The sequence below is a fragment of the Harpegnathos saltator genome, unplaced genomic scaffold, assembly GCF_003227715.2.
Source record: "Harpegnathos saltator strain DR-91 unplaced genomic scaffold, Hsal_v8.6 scaffold61, whole genome shotgun sequence".
NCBI lineage: Eukaryota > Metazoa > Arthropoda > Insecta > Hymenoptera > Formicidae > Harpegnathos > Harpegnathos saltator.
The window spans coordinates 393,323-412,133 of record NW_020230438.1 but is presented as its reverse complement, the minus strand read 5'-3'; the positions used below and the strand labels follow the sequence as shown (position 1 = coordinate 412,133).

The 18,811-nt window shown below is 33.3% G+C and overlaps 4 protein-coding genes across 10 annotated transcripts; 2 read left to right on the top strand and 2 right to left on the bottom strand.

The window, feature by feature from the left end:
- Nucleotides 1-1,165: 1,165 nt before the first annotated feature.
- Skp2 (S-phase kinase-associated protein 2) lies at nt 1,166-5,172 on the bottom strand. The gene is made up of 6 exons (XM_011140263.3): nt 4,514-5,172; nt 3,135-3,458; nt 2,811-3,063; nt 2,279-2,724; nt 2,067-2,194; nt 1,166-1,981 (listed from the first exon to the last, which is right to left on the bottom strand). Exons 1-6 carry the CDS (start codon nt 4,594-4,596, stop codon nt 1,635-1,637), a joined length of 1,581 nt encoding a protein of 526 aa, XP_011138565.1. The 5' UTR covers nt 4,597-5,172; the 3' UTR covers nt 1,166-1,634.
- A 1,007-nt stretch (nt 5,173-6,179) lies between these two features.
- LOC105182662 (E3 ubiquitin-protein ligase RNF185) lies at nt 6,180-9,721 on the top strand. 4 transcript variants are annotated; one of them, XM_025304476.1, is made up of 6 exons: nt 7,673-7,694; nt 7,961-8,120; nt 8,207-8,338; nt 8,501-8,670; nt 8,777-8,911; nt 9,056-9,721. In XM_025304476.1, the coding sequence occupies exons 1-5, from the start codon at nt 7,688-7,690 to the stop codon at nt 8,872-8,874; spliced, it is 567 nt and encodes a 188-aa protein (XP_025160261.1). In that variant the 5' UTR covers nt 7,673-7,687; the 3' UTR covers nt 8,875-8,911; nt 9,056-9,721. The 4 variants fall into 4 exon arrangements, with proteins under 4 accessions (XP_011138569.1, XP_011138570.1, XP_025160261.1 ...); XM_011140267.3 differs by lacking the exon at nt 7,673-7,694 and adding an exon at nt 6,180-6,580 and having other exon boundaries at nt 8,777-9,721; XM_011140268.3 differs by having other exon boundaries at nt 7,286-7,685; nt 8,777-9,721.
- A 752-nt stretch (nt 9,722-10,473) lies between these two features.
- LOC105182684 (selenoprotein M-like) lies at nt 10,474-11,763 on the bottom strand. Its single transcript, XM_025304471.1, has 4 exons — nt 11,625-11,763; nt 11,319-11,389; nt 10,929-10,998; nt 10,474-10,841 (listed from the first exon to the last, which is right to left on the bottom strand). The coding sequence occupies exons 1-4, from the start codon at nt 11,739-11,741 to the stop codon at nt 10,734-10,736; spliced, it is 366 nt and encodes a 121-aa protein (XP_025160256.1). The 5' UTR covers nt 11,742-11,763; the 3' UTR covers nt 10,474-10,733.
- Nucleotides 11,764-12,966: 1,203 nt separating this feature from the next.
- Nucleotides 12,967-15,391, top strand: LOC105182664 (uncharacterized). Of its 4 annotated transcripts, none has more exons than XR_003113807.1 (4): nt 12,967-13,108; nt 13,614-13,903; nt 14,100-14,173; nt 14,315-14,369. XR_003113807.1 is itself a non-coding variant. In XM_025304482.1 (3 exons), the coding sequence occupies exons 1-2, from the start codon at nt 13,069-13,071 to the stop codon at nt 13,895-13,897; spliced, it is 324 nt and encodes a 107-aa protein (XP_025160267.1). In that variant the 5' UTR covers nt 12,967-13,068; the 3' UTR covers nt 13,898-13,903; nt 14,625-15,391. The 4 variants fall into 4 exon arrangements, 2 of the variants coding, with proteins under 2 accessions (XP_025160267.1, XP_025160266.1); XR_003113808.1 differs by lacking the exon at nt 14,315-14,369 and adding an exon at nt 14,259-14,307; XM_025304482.1 differs by lacking the exons at nt 14,100-14,173; nt 14,315-14,369 and adding an exon at nt 14,625-15,391.
- Nucleotides 15,392-18,811: the final 3,420 nt, after the last annotated feature.

The window sequence follows — 18,811 nt, the reverse complement described above, 5'->3', positions numbered from 1 at the left end:
ATATTACTATTAGCAACCAATCATACTCTACGTTTGAAAAGAAAGAGAAGTTTCTGACAGTTTCTTCATACAGACTATAGGTTTAAGTAAACTACAGTTAAAAACATGATGTGGAACGCGATATAAGTTTAATGTACCATGCTGTTAAATGTACCGTCAGTTCAGATAATCACGATTTAAACTTGATTTTGTGGAACTGGGCCTAACACCTCTTGAATTCCCCTCCATCTCGCCTGAGACCGTCGGTCTTCGCCTGAGTTATTATCGAGATGTATCGATACGTTTCATTAACCTTACACAATATGGCTATCGTTCTGCTTGGAGCCATCTATTAAACTATGAGCAATATGGCTATCATTTATTACGTCATTGACGGAACTAGATGCTGTCGCAGCACACTGCATGCTAATAACGGAACAACTTTTCAGTACTGTCAGTAAATATTGGAACAGTTATGCGGGAAGCACACACTCTTACATAAAGGCATAATGCACAACGCATAAGGAAATGGACCAATCAGAGTCTTTCATTTCAAGCGTGGCAATAGAAATGAGGATTCTGATTGGTTTATTTCCTTATGCGTTGCGCATTATTCCTTTTTGTAAGAGTGTGTGCTTCCTGCTTTATGGGCCTTCTACAATAAGCTATTAGTCATAAGTTGTAACCAAATTGACCAACCACAGTCGATTATTTTAAAAATAATAATTATTTAATTATTTCAAAAATAATCGACCGCGGTTGGTCAATTTGGTTACAACTTATGAACTAATAGCTTATTGTAGAAGGCCCATTAGACCTACCAATCTTATGTTTAAACCAAAATTTTCGAAATATATTTAAAAATATGCCTATATGTATCTTTAGTAATTCTTATTTGTTTGTATGCGACTCAAACACGAATACGCAGTGTAATTTAAATTGATAGTAAAGCATAAAATGTTGCATTCACTAAAATTTTAAATTGAATAAACATGTAAACTTACATGACAAGAATTAAGTCAAAGTAATTATTTCATTTCATATATTTTATTATATATATATATATAAACTGTATTTAATTTCTATAATCACGCAAAATAACAAAAGGCACAAAGTTCTTATCATAAATATATTTTTAATTTCTCTCTTTCAGCTTTTCTTTTCATTATAGAACTTTATTGCAAATAATATACATATAACTAAACATTTTACGTACCATTTTTTTTGAGATCTTTTCTGGTAAAAATTGTACATAGAATGTAATATGATTGATAAAGTTCCATATAAATATCATAATTGGAAGCTACCTTTGTAAAGAAGACAGTCTCGCACAGCCCTAATTAGATACATTAAGTATCAGCATAGCGCACCGCTAGGAATAGTATATACAAAAACTTTTAAATATTTGAATTGAGCAACGGTTAATTACTAAATTCTTGGTGGAATTAGATGTGTTACCTCAAACAAGTACAAATCGCTTTTCAAAAATACGTTACGATTTCGATTTAGCATTATTGATACTCAGTCTATACATACATACATACATGTACACACACACACACACACATACACACACATATACAAATCAGTTTCCCTTTGGTCAACTTCATTTCCACAATTTGTTGCAAATTTATGACAGGTAACACATATTACATTCAGTCTCTAACACGTTGACTCCATATACTGGTTCTTCGAATACCTACTGTTGGCCTCGCAACTGAACTGTAGTAAAATTTGTTAATTTCGAGTTTGCGATAATCATCCCGCAGTGACTTGAGTATCGTATCTGTCATTAAGCCAAAAACATCTAAATATAATAAAGACGGCATCTGAGCTAATCTTGTGTATGCTGTCTGTGGAATACTGTAACAACGACTCAATGACAAGTGTTCCAACTTGGAGAAATTTAATAAAGTATGAATGCTGCTTATCGTGAGTATAGCACAATCACTCAAATCTAATTCTATGATGTCTGGACATCGTCTCAGTAAGTCTTTCACGTCTGAAAATTACGAGTATTGATAATTAAGAAAACAATATATTCATACGTTACAACTGATAAATAACAAGTTTAGATTATTACTTACTGTTATCATTCATTGTTTTTCTACAGCCAGCTATATTTATACGTTTAATAGATGATGGCAATGTTCTACAAAGTACAGACACACTCTCGCTATCCAAGCAACACCATGCTATATTGAGGGCAGTTAAACTACAACATAATTCAAGTATTTAAGCCAGAATATTCATTGTGAAATGGCCGCATATATATACATACATGGATTAATAAACATACCATCTAAGTTTTGCTAAATCCATAATACATCCAGCATCAATATCTTCACACATTGTTAGATTCAAAATTTCTAACTCTGTGTTTTGTTGGATTTCTTTAAAGCAAGCCCTATTTACTATACACTTTTCCAGTGACAAATTTTTCAATGATCTACATTTAGACAATAATGTGGCTAAACCGTTTGGCGATATAACTGCCATAGACAAATCTAAATATTGTAATCTACTGACATAAAAATCTCTAATATAATCGCATTGTATATTGGATCCATGAAAAATAGGATCCGCAATTTCCGCTTGTGCCAGTCTTAGGATTTGTACTCCTCGTGGTAATATGAACCCTAATGTGCCTTCACTTAAAACTTTACCACCCAAATCTAATCTAGTCCATAATGCTTCGTCACAAGCCACTCGATACCAACGTCTGCACACCAACATAGAGCGTACCTATGAAATAAATAATTCATAGGATTATTGATCATGCAAACATGTCTATAACTTTTTATAAGCATTTAATATACTATTATTCTTACCAAACATTTCTTAGGCAGCCATTTTAATATCATCAGAATTATCTCATCTGACAACTCATTAAATTTATTTTCACCAACGATCATAGGTTTCTTTTTTCTCCTATATAAACAAAATTGATCTGAACCAACACTATCAATAGAGGTGTTTGTACTTTCTTTAACAAAATCTTCTCTTGATCTTGAAAGGTTGCTGGATTTACTATCCGTACTATTAAATACAGCTAATTCATAGATGTTTGAATCTGACTCTGTTCTATAAAAATAATAATATAAAATGTACATATAAAAATTTAATTTATATTTTAAATGCTTTTTCTTGTATACCTCTCCATATTTAATATTCCATTATCAACACTAGAATTCACATGAATTCCTCCATGACATTCAATGCCATTATTTTCATACGTTTTGTTTGTTATGCTTCTTTTATTATTTGTTTTTACAGGTGATATTATGCAATCTTGAGATTGTAATTGTTTTGTACTTTCATCATTTGCTACTGGATCTTCCAACATACTAACACCCATATCCTCCAAGATTTCAGGTTCTACAAAACTAGTATTTCCAGAATATGACCATCTTGCACTATTTTGAGATACATTATTGTTCAGATTATTATTGCAGGTATTTTGCAGACGTATTTGTTTACTGTGGAACACAAAAGGATTTTTCTTTTATAAGTAACATAAGTTGAATATAAGTTCTTTATTTTATCAATTATAAATGAATAAGCAGTTCATATATTATAGAAATCTATGTTTCATCCGAATAATGATAAAAATCTTTTGATGATTTCCTATTTTACCACTATTGTATGATGAACATTTCTGAAATCACAGAAGTTTTCTTGATATTACTTAATAAATTATTTAAAAAATTTTTCATTTAAAAATTATAGATTTTCATTTAAGAACTTTTCTCTGAAAATCTTAAGGACTCTTTCATTCATAAATGTCACAATAGTGGTGAAATATATACACACATATATATATATATATGTGTATGTGTGTGTGTGTATATATATATATGTATCAAGATTAAGAGAAAATATAATATATAAATATAATATAATAATTATATACATATATATGATAAAAACATAATGTAATAAATTTATATATCAATGCTATTTTATAAATATCAAAATCATTTATATTTATTACAAGTGTACTTAAACTATGTTTGATATACATATTTTTTTTTTAAACAAAAAGAAAATATATTTAATCAGTTGAAAAATAGACCACACTATCAAGAATATCCAATGTACTGTAATTGTTTATTTCTATGCAGATAAACACAAGGAAATATAAATTTAAAAATTAGCATATTTTTATCATAATTTTTTCATTGAAAGGCAAAATAATAAGGAATTTTACTCAATTATATTATTATCATTATTGTAATATAAAATAATCATTTGAAAACCAGATATTGATCAATTTGGAATTCCCATTGCTATTTAGAATGTTCTCTTTGAATGAGAATTATATATGAATGAATTTCGACATTTCTTAATCTTATCCATTAAGGGAAAGAAAACGCACGGATATATATCTGTCTATCGGCGGGTGTTTACCTCATTTTTCCCGCTATAAAATAACAAAAATTTTACATACAACCAGCAACCTGACCATCTAACCAAAAACATCTTTATTATGGTTAAGATGGTTATTTTGCCTTTGTGTAGAGCTTCGCCTCACCTATCAGGTGGAGAAGATTCCTCGGTATTCAGCGAGCAGCTGATCTCGTCCAACAACATGTGCTTGACCGCAACAGAATCCATTTTTGACAAAATAGCGTGCTAGCTTCTTCTTGGTTTCGTATTGTACGGCGAACAATTAAACACAATCCGTCACTCCGATATGAACAACCACTCGTAACGGCACGGCGAACCGTAATTGCTCCGTGGGCTAGTCACACGGCAAAGTAGTGGTTGAAATAGGCTGTCGATTGGTCTACCGTCGTAACGGCGGGAACACGTGCAATGAGGACAGCGATGAGTCCATGTGGCGAGGGTAAAAACGCGCGCGAATGTTAACGGACTAATCTAAAGTATTTCATGCATCGCTGGCACAGTTAATATGATTATAGAAAATTTATATATAATTCAATTTACAAGTTTTTTATAATTTATGGGCGTCTTGTGTTAATAAAACTTTCATGGTTGAATATGGGTGTCAAAGTACACATGTGTCCAGCACCAGAGAGAAACCTAAGAGCGGCTATTGAGCCGGTTACGCCGGGACGTTTTTTCGGACGCGCCCTCTGAGAAAATGTGTGCACACTACGTCCTGATGATAATGACAAAGCGTGCATGGTTTTTGTTTTCTCTCTCTCTCTCTCTCTCTCTTTCTCTCTCTACTTCATTGCAAAAAGAGTAAGGTTAGAAAAGCACAGACGACCAATCGCTCTCCGTCTTTGTCTCACTACCGATGAGCTGATCGAAAGAAAAAAAAACAAAACAACTGGCAAGGTTCCGAAACTCTATTCTTCAAGGTAACAGACTAGCTACTTGCTTTTGCGACCACTACATACTCAGAGCTGCGTTCCGATATTCACTGCCAGTACTGAAAATCTATAATATATGTGACATAAAGTATATATTTTCAATACTGGCAGTGAATATCGGAACGCAGCCCTGGTCACAGAGGTTTTAGTATCTATACTTGAGGATAATATAATATCTATATACTAAACTTAATTTGTTCACTTTTCTTTCGCAAACACTCAATAACAATCCATTATATAATTTTGCATGTTGATTTGTAAAAACCTCAAACCTACAAAGAAATTTTTTCGAGAGGGGGTGCGTCGGAAAAAAGACAGTAAACGACTCGTAGCGAAGATTTGGAAATTAATTTACAATCGTTAGCCAAGACTCGAACCATATTTAGCTGAGACTCAAATGAACTTTTCAACAGTTTTCCCACAACTGTTGTTAGATGATGCAGGAAGTCTGTTGACCATAGAGACCCTCTATTATCTCGAGTGTAATATGTGTGTTGAGATATACATTGTTTAGATTAGATTAGATAACATATTGAATAGCGCAGCAGTTAAATTTCTATCTATATCTACTATAAAAGAATATATATAAACTTTTGTTTGATATAATGTTATATTATTGAAAAATTAAAGTCTGCCATGTCAGGGAGACAGGTTCAAGGTAATACAAATGAAATACAAATATGTGTATTTCAATGTTTTAATATCCTGTTTGTATATTCTGCAATCTTTCATTTGGGAAGGCTTCTGAAAGTATTGTTCGTGGGGCAACTTCATATAGTCTCTGAACAAACGCAGTCACGTTGTGAATGGTATGCGTCCCTGCTTCTTTTGATGCCTCTTATTGTTACTACGTTAATCAAACGTATCGTTGCTTCTTCAATCTCATTTCGTCTGCGTCTTCCTCAAGGTAGAAACTGTCGCATCGCCGATCAATCTTGTCGCCGTTACTGATGAACACGATTCTTCTTCGCGAGAACGAAGAGGAGAATATCGACGTCGCCGACCGGATCACTTACGTGTCCGGTATATCAATCGGGACATCCTGTTTGTGCTGAGAATCATACGCTTCGCGATCGTATAAGCGCGTAGTGCGCTTGCTGCTTTCGCTATTACTGTTCGATCGCTCGATAACCAAGAGTGTGAATTCTGTGGCACTTTTTTTTTTTTGGTGCGACTTTGTTCTTTCAAGAATCGCAGCAGCTTTGCTGGCAAAAAGACTGAGTTTATCTTTCTTCCTGTGGCCGGTTAGTGTACCAAAAGTAAGTGATATGAATTTTTGTTGGTTCACGGTTGTAGAATGTGCAAGAGAGAAAGAGAGAATGTATGTAGTAGAGAGAGAGAGAGAGAGAGAGAGAGAGTGAGAGTGAGGGAGGGAGGGAAAGAGGGGGAGAGAAAACAGAAATGGATAATAAGACATAAATTTTTTTATGTACGTATATAGAAATAAGTTAAAATATATAAAAGGGTTATGTTTATGTGAGAACTTGCGATTGGATGATGTGTAATTGCGTGAATGGATATAAAGTTGCGTACTATATGTACATGATGCGTCGTGCTGTGATAAGCAGAATGACGTATAAGATGAGGTTACACACAAGAAAGGGAAAAGTGGCCGTTATCACGGTAAAATATTTGGCACTTTATAAAATTGGCCAGATAAGAACAAAACGTAATAGAAAGAACAAGATGCAGTAATTAGATCAGTGAGTCGAGTTGAAGGTTTAATCTGTTTTACGTGTATATAATGTCAGTACGAATATATATATATATATATGTATGTATAGATATACGTGTATGTGTGTGTGTGTGTGTGTGTATATATATATATATGTACGTATGTATTTGCAATAGAGTGACGTATAAGCAGAGGGAGAACGCGAGAGAGAAGGAGAAAGAGAGAGAGAGAGAGAGAGAGAGATATGAATAGAGTGAATGCAAGAGAAAGAAACAGAGACAGAGTGAGACTGCGAGAGAGAAAAAGAGAGGTTTCGTCTCAGACGAGTGTCCTTTCCTCAAAAGATATATTCTTTGTTGGGAAGTGAAAGAAATTGAAATGCTAAAGAGGTTACATCGATCAGAAAGTTAAACGATGAAATAATATTCAAGCGTAGCGACATGGTTGACGAGCATTACAAACAGAATGACGTGTGTAAGGTTATAAGACAGGTGGGAGAAAAGAAGGAGGGGATGCGCGTTTTCGTCCTTGGGCGAGTTCTCCTGGAATGAAGAGGAAAAGAAAGGAGAGAAAAAAAGAGTGCATCTGTTAATTATCGATCGATTTAACCAAGAACAGTCATCATTGAAAATCGTATATTTTGTGTTATGATCCTTAAATGAAAAGAGAATAGAGAATTGTGATTGTGTGTATGTGTGGTATTTAGATTATCAGTTTGGTAGATTTGTATATCATAGGGCCGTATTCATAGTCGGATCTTATATTTAAGACCGTCTTGAATTCATGTTCAAATATTCTGTAGCCAATGAAATGATCTATACAGCACCTAAAGATGAACTTAAGACGATCTTAAATATAAGACCGGACTATGAATATGGCCCTTAGAATTCACAATTCTTCTAATTATAATTTGGATTTTACAATTTACATGATTTCAAACATTTATTACACTCTATTTATACAGAAGACTCAAAGATGAGGGCGAGGGAAGAAGCGGGTCCTTCAAAGCCATCAGGATCTGCCGAAGAAAAAGAGAAAGAAAAGGATGACAGGATGTTTGAGTGTAACATCTGTCTGGACACAGCCAAAGATGCGGTGGTCAGTATGTGCGGCCACCTGTTTTGGTAAATGTCCCATTCAATTTGATAAGTAAAGCAGAAAATGGAAAACATCTGTGACAATATCAATAATATGGGCAATAAAACTGCAGTTGGCCGTGTTTGCATCAATGGTTAGAGACCAGACCTACCAGACAGGTCTGTCCAGTCTGCAAAGCTGCTATAAGCAAGGATAAAGTCATTCCATTGTATGGTCGTGGTGCCACGAAACACGAAGATCCCAGGTAATCTTTCTTCCATCAAAATTGGCAATTCTTATGAAGGTAGAGTTATATATGTTCAATAAATTTAACTTGTAATTATTCCTTTGGTTTACACGTGTGCAATAATATGGTAGCTATCTTATGTAAATTTAGACTGCTACAATGAAACATTTTGCTCTTCAGGAATAACGTACCACCACGTCCGGCCGGTCAGAGGTCAGAGCCTGAAACCAATGTCGGCTTCTCTGGCTTTGGTTTCGGCGATGGTTCCTATATGTCGTTCGGCATTGGTACTTTTCCTTTTGCTTTTTTCACTTCAACTTTCAACTTTGGAGAAACACGGCCAAGCCCAGGTAATGTTTCGTCTCCTGATGCAAATCGTAAGCTATTTCGGTAACGATAAAAGATTAAAATTTAATATCCGCAATTTCAAAAGATAAAGATGTAATTTTCCTACAGCTCCCAGAGGCACACCCCAATATGAGGAGGAGCAATTCTTGTCCAAGATATTTCTGTGGCTAGCGCTGATATTTATTTGCTGGCTGCTGATGGCATAATTTCTACTAAATCACATCAGTCTGCCTCGTGCAATTTGTACGATTTTTACCTAATTATATATCATTTGATTCGTGATATTTAATCATCGCTACGTCTCTTGGTCTCTGATTTTGAAATCAAATTCTTCGGAAAAAAAAAAAGGAAAAGAAGTATATATATATATATTTATGCATGTTTCAGAACTGATTAAGAAATTGCAATTTATTATTTGCTCTTTCCTATTTTCATGTTGGAGTGAAGAAGTTAAGTTAACGGGAAAACATTCTCCGCATAACTATTTAATATTTCGTCGGTACTTCTGCGTACTTCGAGTGGGACAATTACTCCGATTTTGGACAACTTTGATATTTCAATGTGTCTTTTATGTAATATATATATATAAATATAATATCCGTAGAGAAAAGTGTATAAGAGCTGCCATCCAACATATTTAAAGCATATATATCGTAAAGCTTAAGAGTGCGGATGCAGAGAAAAAGAATATTATTAAAAAGTATATCTTTAAATAGAGACGTACTTTTTGCGAGGAACTGTAAGCAGATATTTGAACAATGTGTATATATATATTCTAGAGAATTTAAGTTAAGGTATATTGTAATATATAACGCAATGTGAAACGCGGATTCTGCTAATATCACTGGGGATAATGTCGTTATTCAATTTTTTGTTCCTCGAATTTATTTCGCCCACTGTAAAAATTCCGCAGAACATGTTTTTCATGAATTGTGATATAAATTATGAGTTGTTTAAACTACTTTATATATTTTATGGCAAAGATTTCTCAAGTGACAAAAATGTGTCACATATACTTTTAATTCGATAAATCGAAAAATAAAACGGGAATAATTAATCAGGGACTATATCATTTATTTGTACATGCTACATTATTTGACTAATTATGTATTTTTAGAAATGAATAATATAACTGAAAAATAATCGTGAAAGTATTATTGTGATGGTAAGTAAGTAAAATTGGTTTTAAATACAAGCTTATAATTTGTAATCAAGAACACAAGTTTTACTTCTGTTGGTATAATAACATGATTACAAAGTTAAAAATTATTTGAAATTAATCATATAAATGTAAAGCACCTCGTGCATAATGTACAATTTTATCCTATCATGGATCAATATATTTTATCACAGGTTGCACAGTTCTGCAAGAGTATATGTATATATATGCACATACACATATACATATATTCCTGTTCTTATTAACGCAGCAAAGAGACAACTAGAACTTAAAAAAAAAAATGTCAAATTATTCGCTATTTTGTGCAATACACCAGTTATGTTTGAGGTACGATCAGAATGTGACTTTTGTACTCAGATATCTATGGTTTGTGCACAGAGAAAGACATATATCCTAAAAATTATTATCGAGTACATATATATGTATATGTAAAGCAACAGAAACAAGTTATAAAATGTAATATGATTTTCATATTTATACACTATTGTCGAAAAACTAAAATAAAATTTGAATAAAAACTTCTATATAATTTGTTAATATACATTAAATTATATGTATATATATATATATATATATATACATATATATATATATATATATATGTATATATATGCATATCTTATGTTTATTAAGTTAAAAATATATGTACTATACAATTTCAAGATACATTTCAAAGTTATTCTTGTATCTAAGGTACCATTTTTTGCTTGCTATTCTCTATGTTTAGATTTTTCGACTTTAGTGTAAATGGCTTTTTAAGAATAACTTTTCTTTTAAGTTCCTTAAGTTCTCTTAAGTTTCTCTTAAGTTATTTTTGACCAGTTTCAATGAGCTACATCTGAAATATATATATATATATATATATATATATATCAATTGGAGCTTTTACATCTCGTCCTTGTTATCCTTATACTTCTTGGTGAAACCTTTGGAAACTAATAAATTATTGCACTCTTCCCGAGTCAACTTGGATAGCACTAGTCTCTCCACTTCCTATAATATTTTCAACAAGTTACTTTTTACCATTTTTTAAATTATATATATATATATATATATATATATATATATATATAGTTCTACCTCTTCATGCTTGTTGAAAAGTACAAGCTCTGGGATTGCACCCTGGATTTGTTTGAATTCCACATTATCGCTATGTACATATTAAGGATCAGAATTCATGGAATTTCAAACATGAAAAAATAAATAATATAAATAATAATAAATTCTCTATGCTTATTTTTATAAATTGTTTCTTTTTGTATAATGTATATATATATATATATACACACACACACACAAGTATTTAAAATGACCAATTATATTCATGTGTTGTGTCATATCATATAGAAAGAATATAGTTATACAAAATATCAAAAATTACAAAATATAAAATAATGTAAATAAAGAATTTACACAACAGAAGAATGGAATAAAATGTCAAAAATGGTACAATGATAGGATGAAGGATACTATTGTGGCAGATCCTCGAAGATGAACTGCCTGACATCTGGTAGCCGGTTTAGCGAGCAACCGCTACAGCTCTAAAAGATTAACAAGGAGTGCGATAATAGTATTGTAAACATCAACTTATGCCAAATACATGTATGATCTTTCAATATATGAAGCGTTATTTTAATGACAAATATCTGCTAATAATAGTAGGAATTCGACATGACAATGTCAAAAACTTGGCGGCAGGTCGCACCATATTTATTGAATTTGCGTTGAACAATCGTGTTGTACAAAAGTAGCATAGCATGAACTTGAATGCGTTACCTCGACTTTTGCGGATGCATAATATCCATTCGCGGAATTTCCGAAAGAAATGAAGGACAGGACAAATATAAGCACGAAAGCATAGCAGACAGCCGCGGTGGGCGCCATGTTTGTCATTCAATTTCATGGTTCATGGTTCAATAGATGGCTCCAAACGGATCAATTCCGTTCCTACGCCAATCATACCCGTCATTCAATTTCAAGGAAGATTCCAGTGGTGCGATTCTGTAACTTGTTATTGGAGTTAACGACACTTTCGTTATCGTTGCGCAGTTTTTGTATACCGTAGAAAAGCTGCGCAACAATAACGAAACTATCGTTAACTCCAATAACGAGTTACAGAATCGCACCACAAGATTTCCAGGCCTGTTCCGAAATCGGTTTCGGAAACTTTGATTTTAGCTATGCAGGTTGATAAGCATTAGGGTACAGTCACATGGAGTTTGAAATAGCGGAACGAAAGAGAAGCGAAAGAGATAAATAGTGGAAGTTAACCAATCAGAACAATTCCGTTCCGTTGTTTCATAAAAGCGTCAGTGAAAAGTAAAACACATATATATATACATATATATATATATATATATATATGTATATCTTGATGTATCTAATAATGTTAAAGTATCTAATATTTTGTAGATATACTGTAACGAATACTTTACTATACTGAAAGTTTAATGTGACATGTCTACTATAGGTTATGTATTTTGTTTCGTTTCGTAGAAAATATTTCTCATGTAAAACTTATTACCCATGAAACAGCGGAACGGAATTGCTTTGATTGGTTAACCCCTACCATTTACTTTTTCTATTTCTCTTCTCTTCCGCTATTTCGAACTCCATATGACCGCACCTTCATTCTCAGAATTAAAAAAAGGAAAAGAAGGGATAGATATACAATTGAGACTTATACAGATATATAGTTGAGAAAAAGATAGGGAAAAAGATAGAGAACTAGTGCAAGATAGTGCAGGAAGTGCAGCGAAAAAGGATAAACTGATTACTGTATTGAATGAATTTTAAAATGCGTTCGAAAGGATCCAAAGCGTCCCACAAAAACGAGTGTGTAATATTTTATTAATGTTACGAAATTTATTTTTATTTCTAGACAAAATAATAAGAAAATAATTCAGTAATACCATGTCTTAAAAATGTGTAGATATGCATTTTAAAGGGACAGAAGAAAACATTTATTTAATTTTCCGCTAATATCTATCAGTTATATATTGTTTAAGTAACCGAGTCCAAACTTGGTTGTCTCGCGGGATATTTGAACATCCAATGGATATTCACAAATATCTACACAAGTTTGGTATAGTACGTGTGGAACAGCGGCTGCGCCGGCTGAACTACGTGCAGCCGAGGTGTTGGATAATCAATACTAACGTGTGTCGTCAGTCTGGACCAAAAAGTGATATTGAAAGAGCATATATCCTCGATCGACAACATGAAAACTACGGCACATAACTGCATGCCCGGTAACGCCAGTAAGTTCAGTTTTTCTAGTATTTTGGGCCATTTTCCGACATAGGATTGAAACTTACCTAATATTTCGATAAATTTTAACGTTACAAACATGCAAAGCTGATCGTATTCACGCTTAATGGAATCGCGACGTTCGGTATAAAGAATATTCCTTCGTGAGGATAACAATCTGAAATGGAACATATTTAATTCGCTGAGATAACACCAGTTTCAGTACCCCCCGATTCTTTCACCTCCTCTACAATCTAATTCCAATGCTTTCGCTCACTCATTTTATGCACTTGCGAAGTCGTTAGATATCTCAATAAATATCTCGACGAAAAATATTTTGTTTTGTAAATTCGTTCTTGAGATATATAATTAATATTTAAATTTTTCGAGATTAGTTTATCCCAATTTATAAACACGCTCAAGTTTATAAAACTTTATAAATATTAAATGTAAACAGTGTTGGGAAATTTTTTGTCCTCTTAGAACGCAAAAATATCACTCGCGGGTGTGTTATAGATTTATTCGGTGAAGATTCAATCGAAGAAATCGCTGAGTCAGTGGATGAGCTAAGAGAGAAACTCGCGAATATGAAAAAACTTATGGAACAGCGGAAAGGCACGACACTGGGCGAAATTAGCGCCCGCAAGAGGAAGGAGACTTCCGACATAATAGATGGCAATTTTTTGTCCTGGATTTTTGGATCTGCCCTTATAGTGATCCTAAGTGTGAGCTTCTATGCTTTCTACAATCTTTTCCTCGCAGTATTGAGGAAGTTTCCATCTCATCATACAGAATTGTAAAAAAGGGTATGTAGGTGAATAGTCATTTGTAATTTTCACGAAAAAGTCTGACACATATAACGGTCGTTATTTCGAAATTAATTATAATCAGGTATAATAAAATTAATAATATAATTGTACACAATGTGTATTTGGTTAACAATCAATGAATTTTAAAAAGACATACCCGATTAACATCATTAACGTAATTAATTGTCAACAGTGAACAAATATCGTGTAACTTAATGTACAAATGTTGAAGAAGATCGGGAGAACTTTCAATGTAAATGGTAAACTGTACGTACTTTTGATAAAGGAAAATGAAGTTTAAATTTGAAAAAAATATTCTGTTTATTCAATTAACGACTGATGGTATTCGTAGCGATAAATGGCCCGGTATGCTTTTTTTCAATATATTATAACATTTAATCGATATAGCATTTGTATGCAATTGCCAATACAACCAATAAATCTTCAAAGTGGCAAAAAAAGATATAATCGTGATGTCGTCATACTGATTTTCGAATTTCATAATACGAGGTAAGCATCCTTGGCACGGAATATATTGGGTTGTAACAAAAATTCGTAGTGTTTTTCCTTCCTTCCTTCTGTTTTTAATGGAATTTTAAGATAATTATTATATTGTGCGTTTAAATATTTATTCAACCAAATATGCGCCATTTTTGTTCCATTTTTGTTCTACCATTTGCCCATCTTCTGTGGTAGCTTCATGATTCCGTTTTTCCAGACCTTCTCATCTTTCTCGTCGATGAACTGCTCAAGATGGTTTTCTCAGACTACTAAAGAAGTAGTGGAGTTTTTACCGTTAAACGAATTCTGTAAGGTTCCGAAATAGGTGATGGTTCAAAGGTCTCCGCTAAGTCAGAGGTGAATATACGCGGCGGATGTGGCAGAATACCCCATTTTTAATGGGGTTAAATTTTACCCCAGGTTTAAGTCACAATAGACTTTGACGAGTCTGCAGAGAGGTATGAAGTCTGGCATTGGTCCCGTGGAAACGTAACGGCTTTCCGAATTACCAGTTCCGTAACGCTTCTCCTCGATTGTTTCTTTTCAACGATTCAACCGGACACAGCGAATCGCTTCTTAAAATATATCTCAAAATAGATTCTCAAGATAGAAATGTAAATGATTAAATTTCTCTCGGACAAATCGTGAAACATCCAAATTAATCATTGCGATTTGTATTTCTAAACGCCAGTTCAGAATAGGTTGCAAACACCAATTATGAGTTGCGAAGAATGGCAACTACTAATTACAAAGTGTTATTTTCGGTCGTAAGACAGTTGCGGTTGCTAAAAGAGAGTTGCCCAACTCTTAACTTCTTGGCGACGGTAACCGGCAATCGCAACTGTCTTTTACAATCGAAAATAGCACTTTGTAACCAGCAGTTGACATCCTTCACAACTCGCAACTGGGTGTTTGCAACCTATTCTGGACCGGGGTTAAATGTCTTATAACGCTCATACGGGATGTCTCAAAAATACCGGAACCCCGCGGATAACTTTGCAGGATCAAGTTTTCATGAAAAACTTTAAATACGAAAGCTGTAGAAAATCGAGTAACGGACTTGATGGTGACTTTGAATTTGACCTTGACCATGACCTTCAAGGTCATTTGGAGGTCAACTTGCGTTTTTTAAATGGAAACCCTTATTTTTTATTAACTGTTTTTTTTCTACCAATTAATTTGAATGATGACAACTTTTGTCTAAAATATTTTTTTATTTGCCTACTATTTTTTGAGAATTTTTGAGATTATTTGAGGGGAACTTGATAACTTTTTCAATATTTAATTTACGATATCTCGCTAACTATTTGTCGGGAGAAAAAGTGGTACTGGACTTTCTCGCTTTATTTAGTCTCAAGAATATATTGTTATTGGGCACAATAGTGCCCTGATTTTTGTTAATTTGATAATTTTGAAATTTCCAAAAATCAATAAGTTAACAAAAGTCAGGGCGCTATTATAACAATATATTCTTGAAACTAAATAAAGCAAGAAAGTCTAGTACCACTTTTGCTTCCGACAAACAGTTAGCGAGATATTGTAAATTAAATATTGAAAAAGTTATCAAGTTTTCCTCAGATATTTAAAAAAATATTAGGCAAATAAAGAAATATTTTAGACAAAAGTTGTCATCATTCAAATTAATTGGTAGAAAAAAAACAGTGTAATAAAAAATAAGGATTCCTATTTAAAAAACGCAAGTTGACCTCCAAATGACCTTGAAGGTCATGGCCAAGGTCAAATTCAAAGTCATCATCAAGTCCGTTACTCGATTTTCTACAGTTTTTGTATTTAAAGTTTTTCATGAAAACTTGATCCTGCAAAGTTATCCGCAGGGTTCCGGTATTTTTGAGACACCTCGTATATGATATATAGACTATTTCTTTGATATCCTGTGTCGTGTAACATGAATCAACTTTCAATTGGCGTTGTGATTTGATCATCATCAGCAATTTAAGGCCTGCCTGAGCGTTTCTGATTTTTGAGATTAAAATTACAACATTTTAATGAATCACTTGCGAACGGTGCTTTCAGCTATTACATCATTTCCATAAACATATCCACATATATGTCTTGTCGCTTGCACCGTATTGTTATCTTTCCGAAGAATAACACAAGATATCAAAAGATACATCTTGTTTTCTTCCATTTTCAAATGGATATAAAATAAAATGCGACTTAATTGCACTTATGTTTACAAGACACGTTGAAATGTCACCTTTCAGAAGATACATACATATCGTATAGTCAAACCATATGTGACAAAGTTTCATGCGTTTTAACACCATTTAAACGACACAAATTTCATTACAACCCAATAAACAAGATCAAACTATAGCATACCCTGATAGCACATGTTCTCCTGGGGGACGTCCTCTAGACATCTGTGCTATTAGGGTAATAAGTATTATAAATATTAAGTGTACTTTAAGAAACTTTCTGCTTTCTGATATGTGTTGTATATTATTTATATTATTATAACATGAATATAATAATAATAATAAATTTATTCTATATGAATGTAATAATAAACGGCTCCTTATTTTCCTATTAAATTTGAAATAAATTAGGTCACATATCATACATGCACAGCTTATTTATATTATATGTAAGTATTTGTTATTGTAACTGCTAACACAACAAATGCCGGAAAGACATTGTCCTGAAAAAATTCAATATTTCGTACCTCACTCTTTCAAAACTTGTCTGAAATAAATACAATGTTACTAAAATATTGATTGGCCACCACAGTGTTATCTAGCCAACTTCCGCTGCGTTGCCGCTGGTTATCGCGTTCTGTGTGCAACCGGACTTTGCGATTTCTATTGTAGATAGACCGCTTTAATGGTACATTTAAACTTTAAACGATACTTTTGTATCATCGTTGGCACGGACGAGATACTATAAAGGCCGGTATTTATAGTTAGGTCTTATATTTAAGACCGTCTTAAGTTCACTTTCAGATACCCTATAGCCAATGAAATGATTTGTGCAGCATCTGAAGATAAATTTAAGACGGTCTTAAATATAAGATCCGACTATGAATACCAGCCCTATAGTCGATTCAATGACTACGTTTACACGGCTTCTAACTTCGACTTAGTAACGCTAATGTTATAACTCCTACTTAAGGTGAGTTGCGTTTACATATTTACGCTTATCTATTTGAAATAACTTAATAACTTTTGAGTGAGTCAAGGATTTCCATTAGTACCAATATAAAAGGCCGAAAAATGAAATGATTGTGATTGTAGTCTGAATATAAAAGAATTAGAATATGAAAAGAATAGTATGTAAATAAATCAACAAATAAAGTGAACTTTTAGGTTATATTATGAATTTGAAAATTATAAAATATGTATATATCTATATAGTAAAATTTATATAATAAAATATAATATTTAACTAAAAATGAAATTAAAATTTTAGGTTATCAATTTTGGAAAAAATTAATCGTGGAAAATATGGAAAGCGTACGCTTGTTTGTTGCTATATATTTGAAAATAGTAGAAAATATGACGATGCAATATATACTATATGTACGAAATATTTTGATTAAACGGCGAAAGCGTCAGAAAGAAATTATATTACAACATTTGTTGAATTTAACACCACCAAATCATTTGCTTGATCTCGGACCCGTATTACAATTTTCACGACATAAATCAATTTTACAATCAAGTTAAGATGTTCAATTTTTATATTGGTATTATTGTCATATTTACACTGCGTCCGTTTACACGTCATCCTTACGTCGATGTAGAAACTCTAAGCCTCTTCACCAAATGACTTTGAGTTACTACATCAATGGATGCATTCAGTACTACAACTGTTCACTGAGCGCTCAATGAGCTTTTACATTTGATTGGTATATTCCTTTAGATTTAAAAATATATACCAATCAGATGCAAGAGCTCACTTAAGCTAAGACTCCATGCATACAGTGAGCTGCGGCAAACGGTTGCGGTGACCAATCAGGAGGGAGGCGCAAGTCCGGTTGCGGCAAGCTCCGGCATGCGTCTGTCTCCTGATTGGTCACCGCAGCCGTTTGCCGGAGCTCACCGCATGCATGGAGTCTTAGCTTTAGCACTCAGTGAGCGGTTGTAGTACTGAATGCACCCAATGTAGGCTATGTTCCAATATTCACCGCCAGCATTGAAAATCTATAATATACGTGACACAAACTATGTATTTTCAGTACTGACAGTGAATTTTGGAATACAGCCGTAATAACTTCGTCGTACAGGAGTGTTTACACGGCATCTAACGTCAGTAGTTATAACATCGATGTTATAACTTTGGCGTAATTTGGGCTTTGTAGTCAATAACTGCTGGCGCAGCGTGCATCGAGAGACGCAGGAGCGGCGAGATAAAACATTGGCCGCGTTCAGTAGAACAAAGTGA

What these genes read in the sequence shown, in the direction of transcription:
- LOC105182684 (XM_025304471.1), bottom strand. Translation starts at nt 11,741, where the DNA reads ATGACAAACATGGCGCCCACCGCGGCTGTCTGCTATGCTTTCGTGCTT. An exon ending in TTCGAGGATCTGCCACAATA is followed by an intron (nt 10,999 to 11,318) that starts GTATCCTTCATC and finishes ATATGTACATAG; the next exon opens with CGATAATGTGGAATTCAAAC. An exon ending in TTTTCAACAAGCATGAAGAG is followed by an intron (nt 10,842 to 10,928) that starts GTAGAACTATAT and finishes AAAATATTATAG; the next exon opens with GAAGTGGAGAGACTAGTGCT.
- LOC105182662 (XM_025304476.1), top strand. An exon ending in ATGTGCGGCCACCTGTTTTG is followed by an intron (nt 8,121 to 8,206) that starts GTAAATGTCCCA and finishes ATAAAACTGCAG; the next exon opens with TTGGCCGTGTTTGCATCAAT. An exon ending in ACGAAACACGAAGATCCCAG is followed by an intron (nt 8,339 to 8,500) that starts GTAATCTTTCTT and finishes TTTGCTCTTCAG; the next exon opens with GAATAACGTACCACCACGTC.
- LOC105182664 (XM_025304482.1), top strand. Translation starts at nt 13,069, where the DNA reads ATGAAAACTACGGCACATAACTGCATGCCCGGTAACGCCA. An exon ending in CTGCATGCCCGGTAACGCCA is followed by an intron (nt 13,109 to 13,613) that starts GTAAGTTCAGTT and finishes GGTGTGTTATAG; the next exon opens with ATTTATTCGGTGAAGATTCA.
- Skp2 (XM_011140263.3), bottom strand. Translation starts at nt 4,596, where the DNA reads ATGGATTCTGTTGCGGTCAAGCACATGTTGTTGGACGAGATCAGCTGC. An exon ending in GGCTGCCTAAGAAATGTTTG is followed by an intron (nt 2,725 to 2,810) that starts GTAAGAATAATA and finishes TTTATTTCATAG; the next exon opens with GTACGCTCTATGTTGGTGTG. An exon ending in AAAAACAATGAATGATAACA is followed by an intron (nt 1,982 to 2,066) that starts GTAAGTAATAAT and finishes CGTAATTTTCAG; the next exon opens with ACGTGAAAGACTTACTGAGA.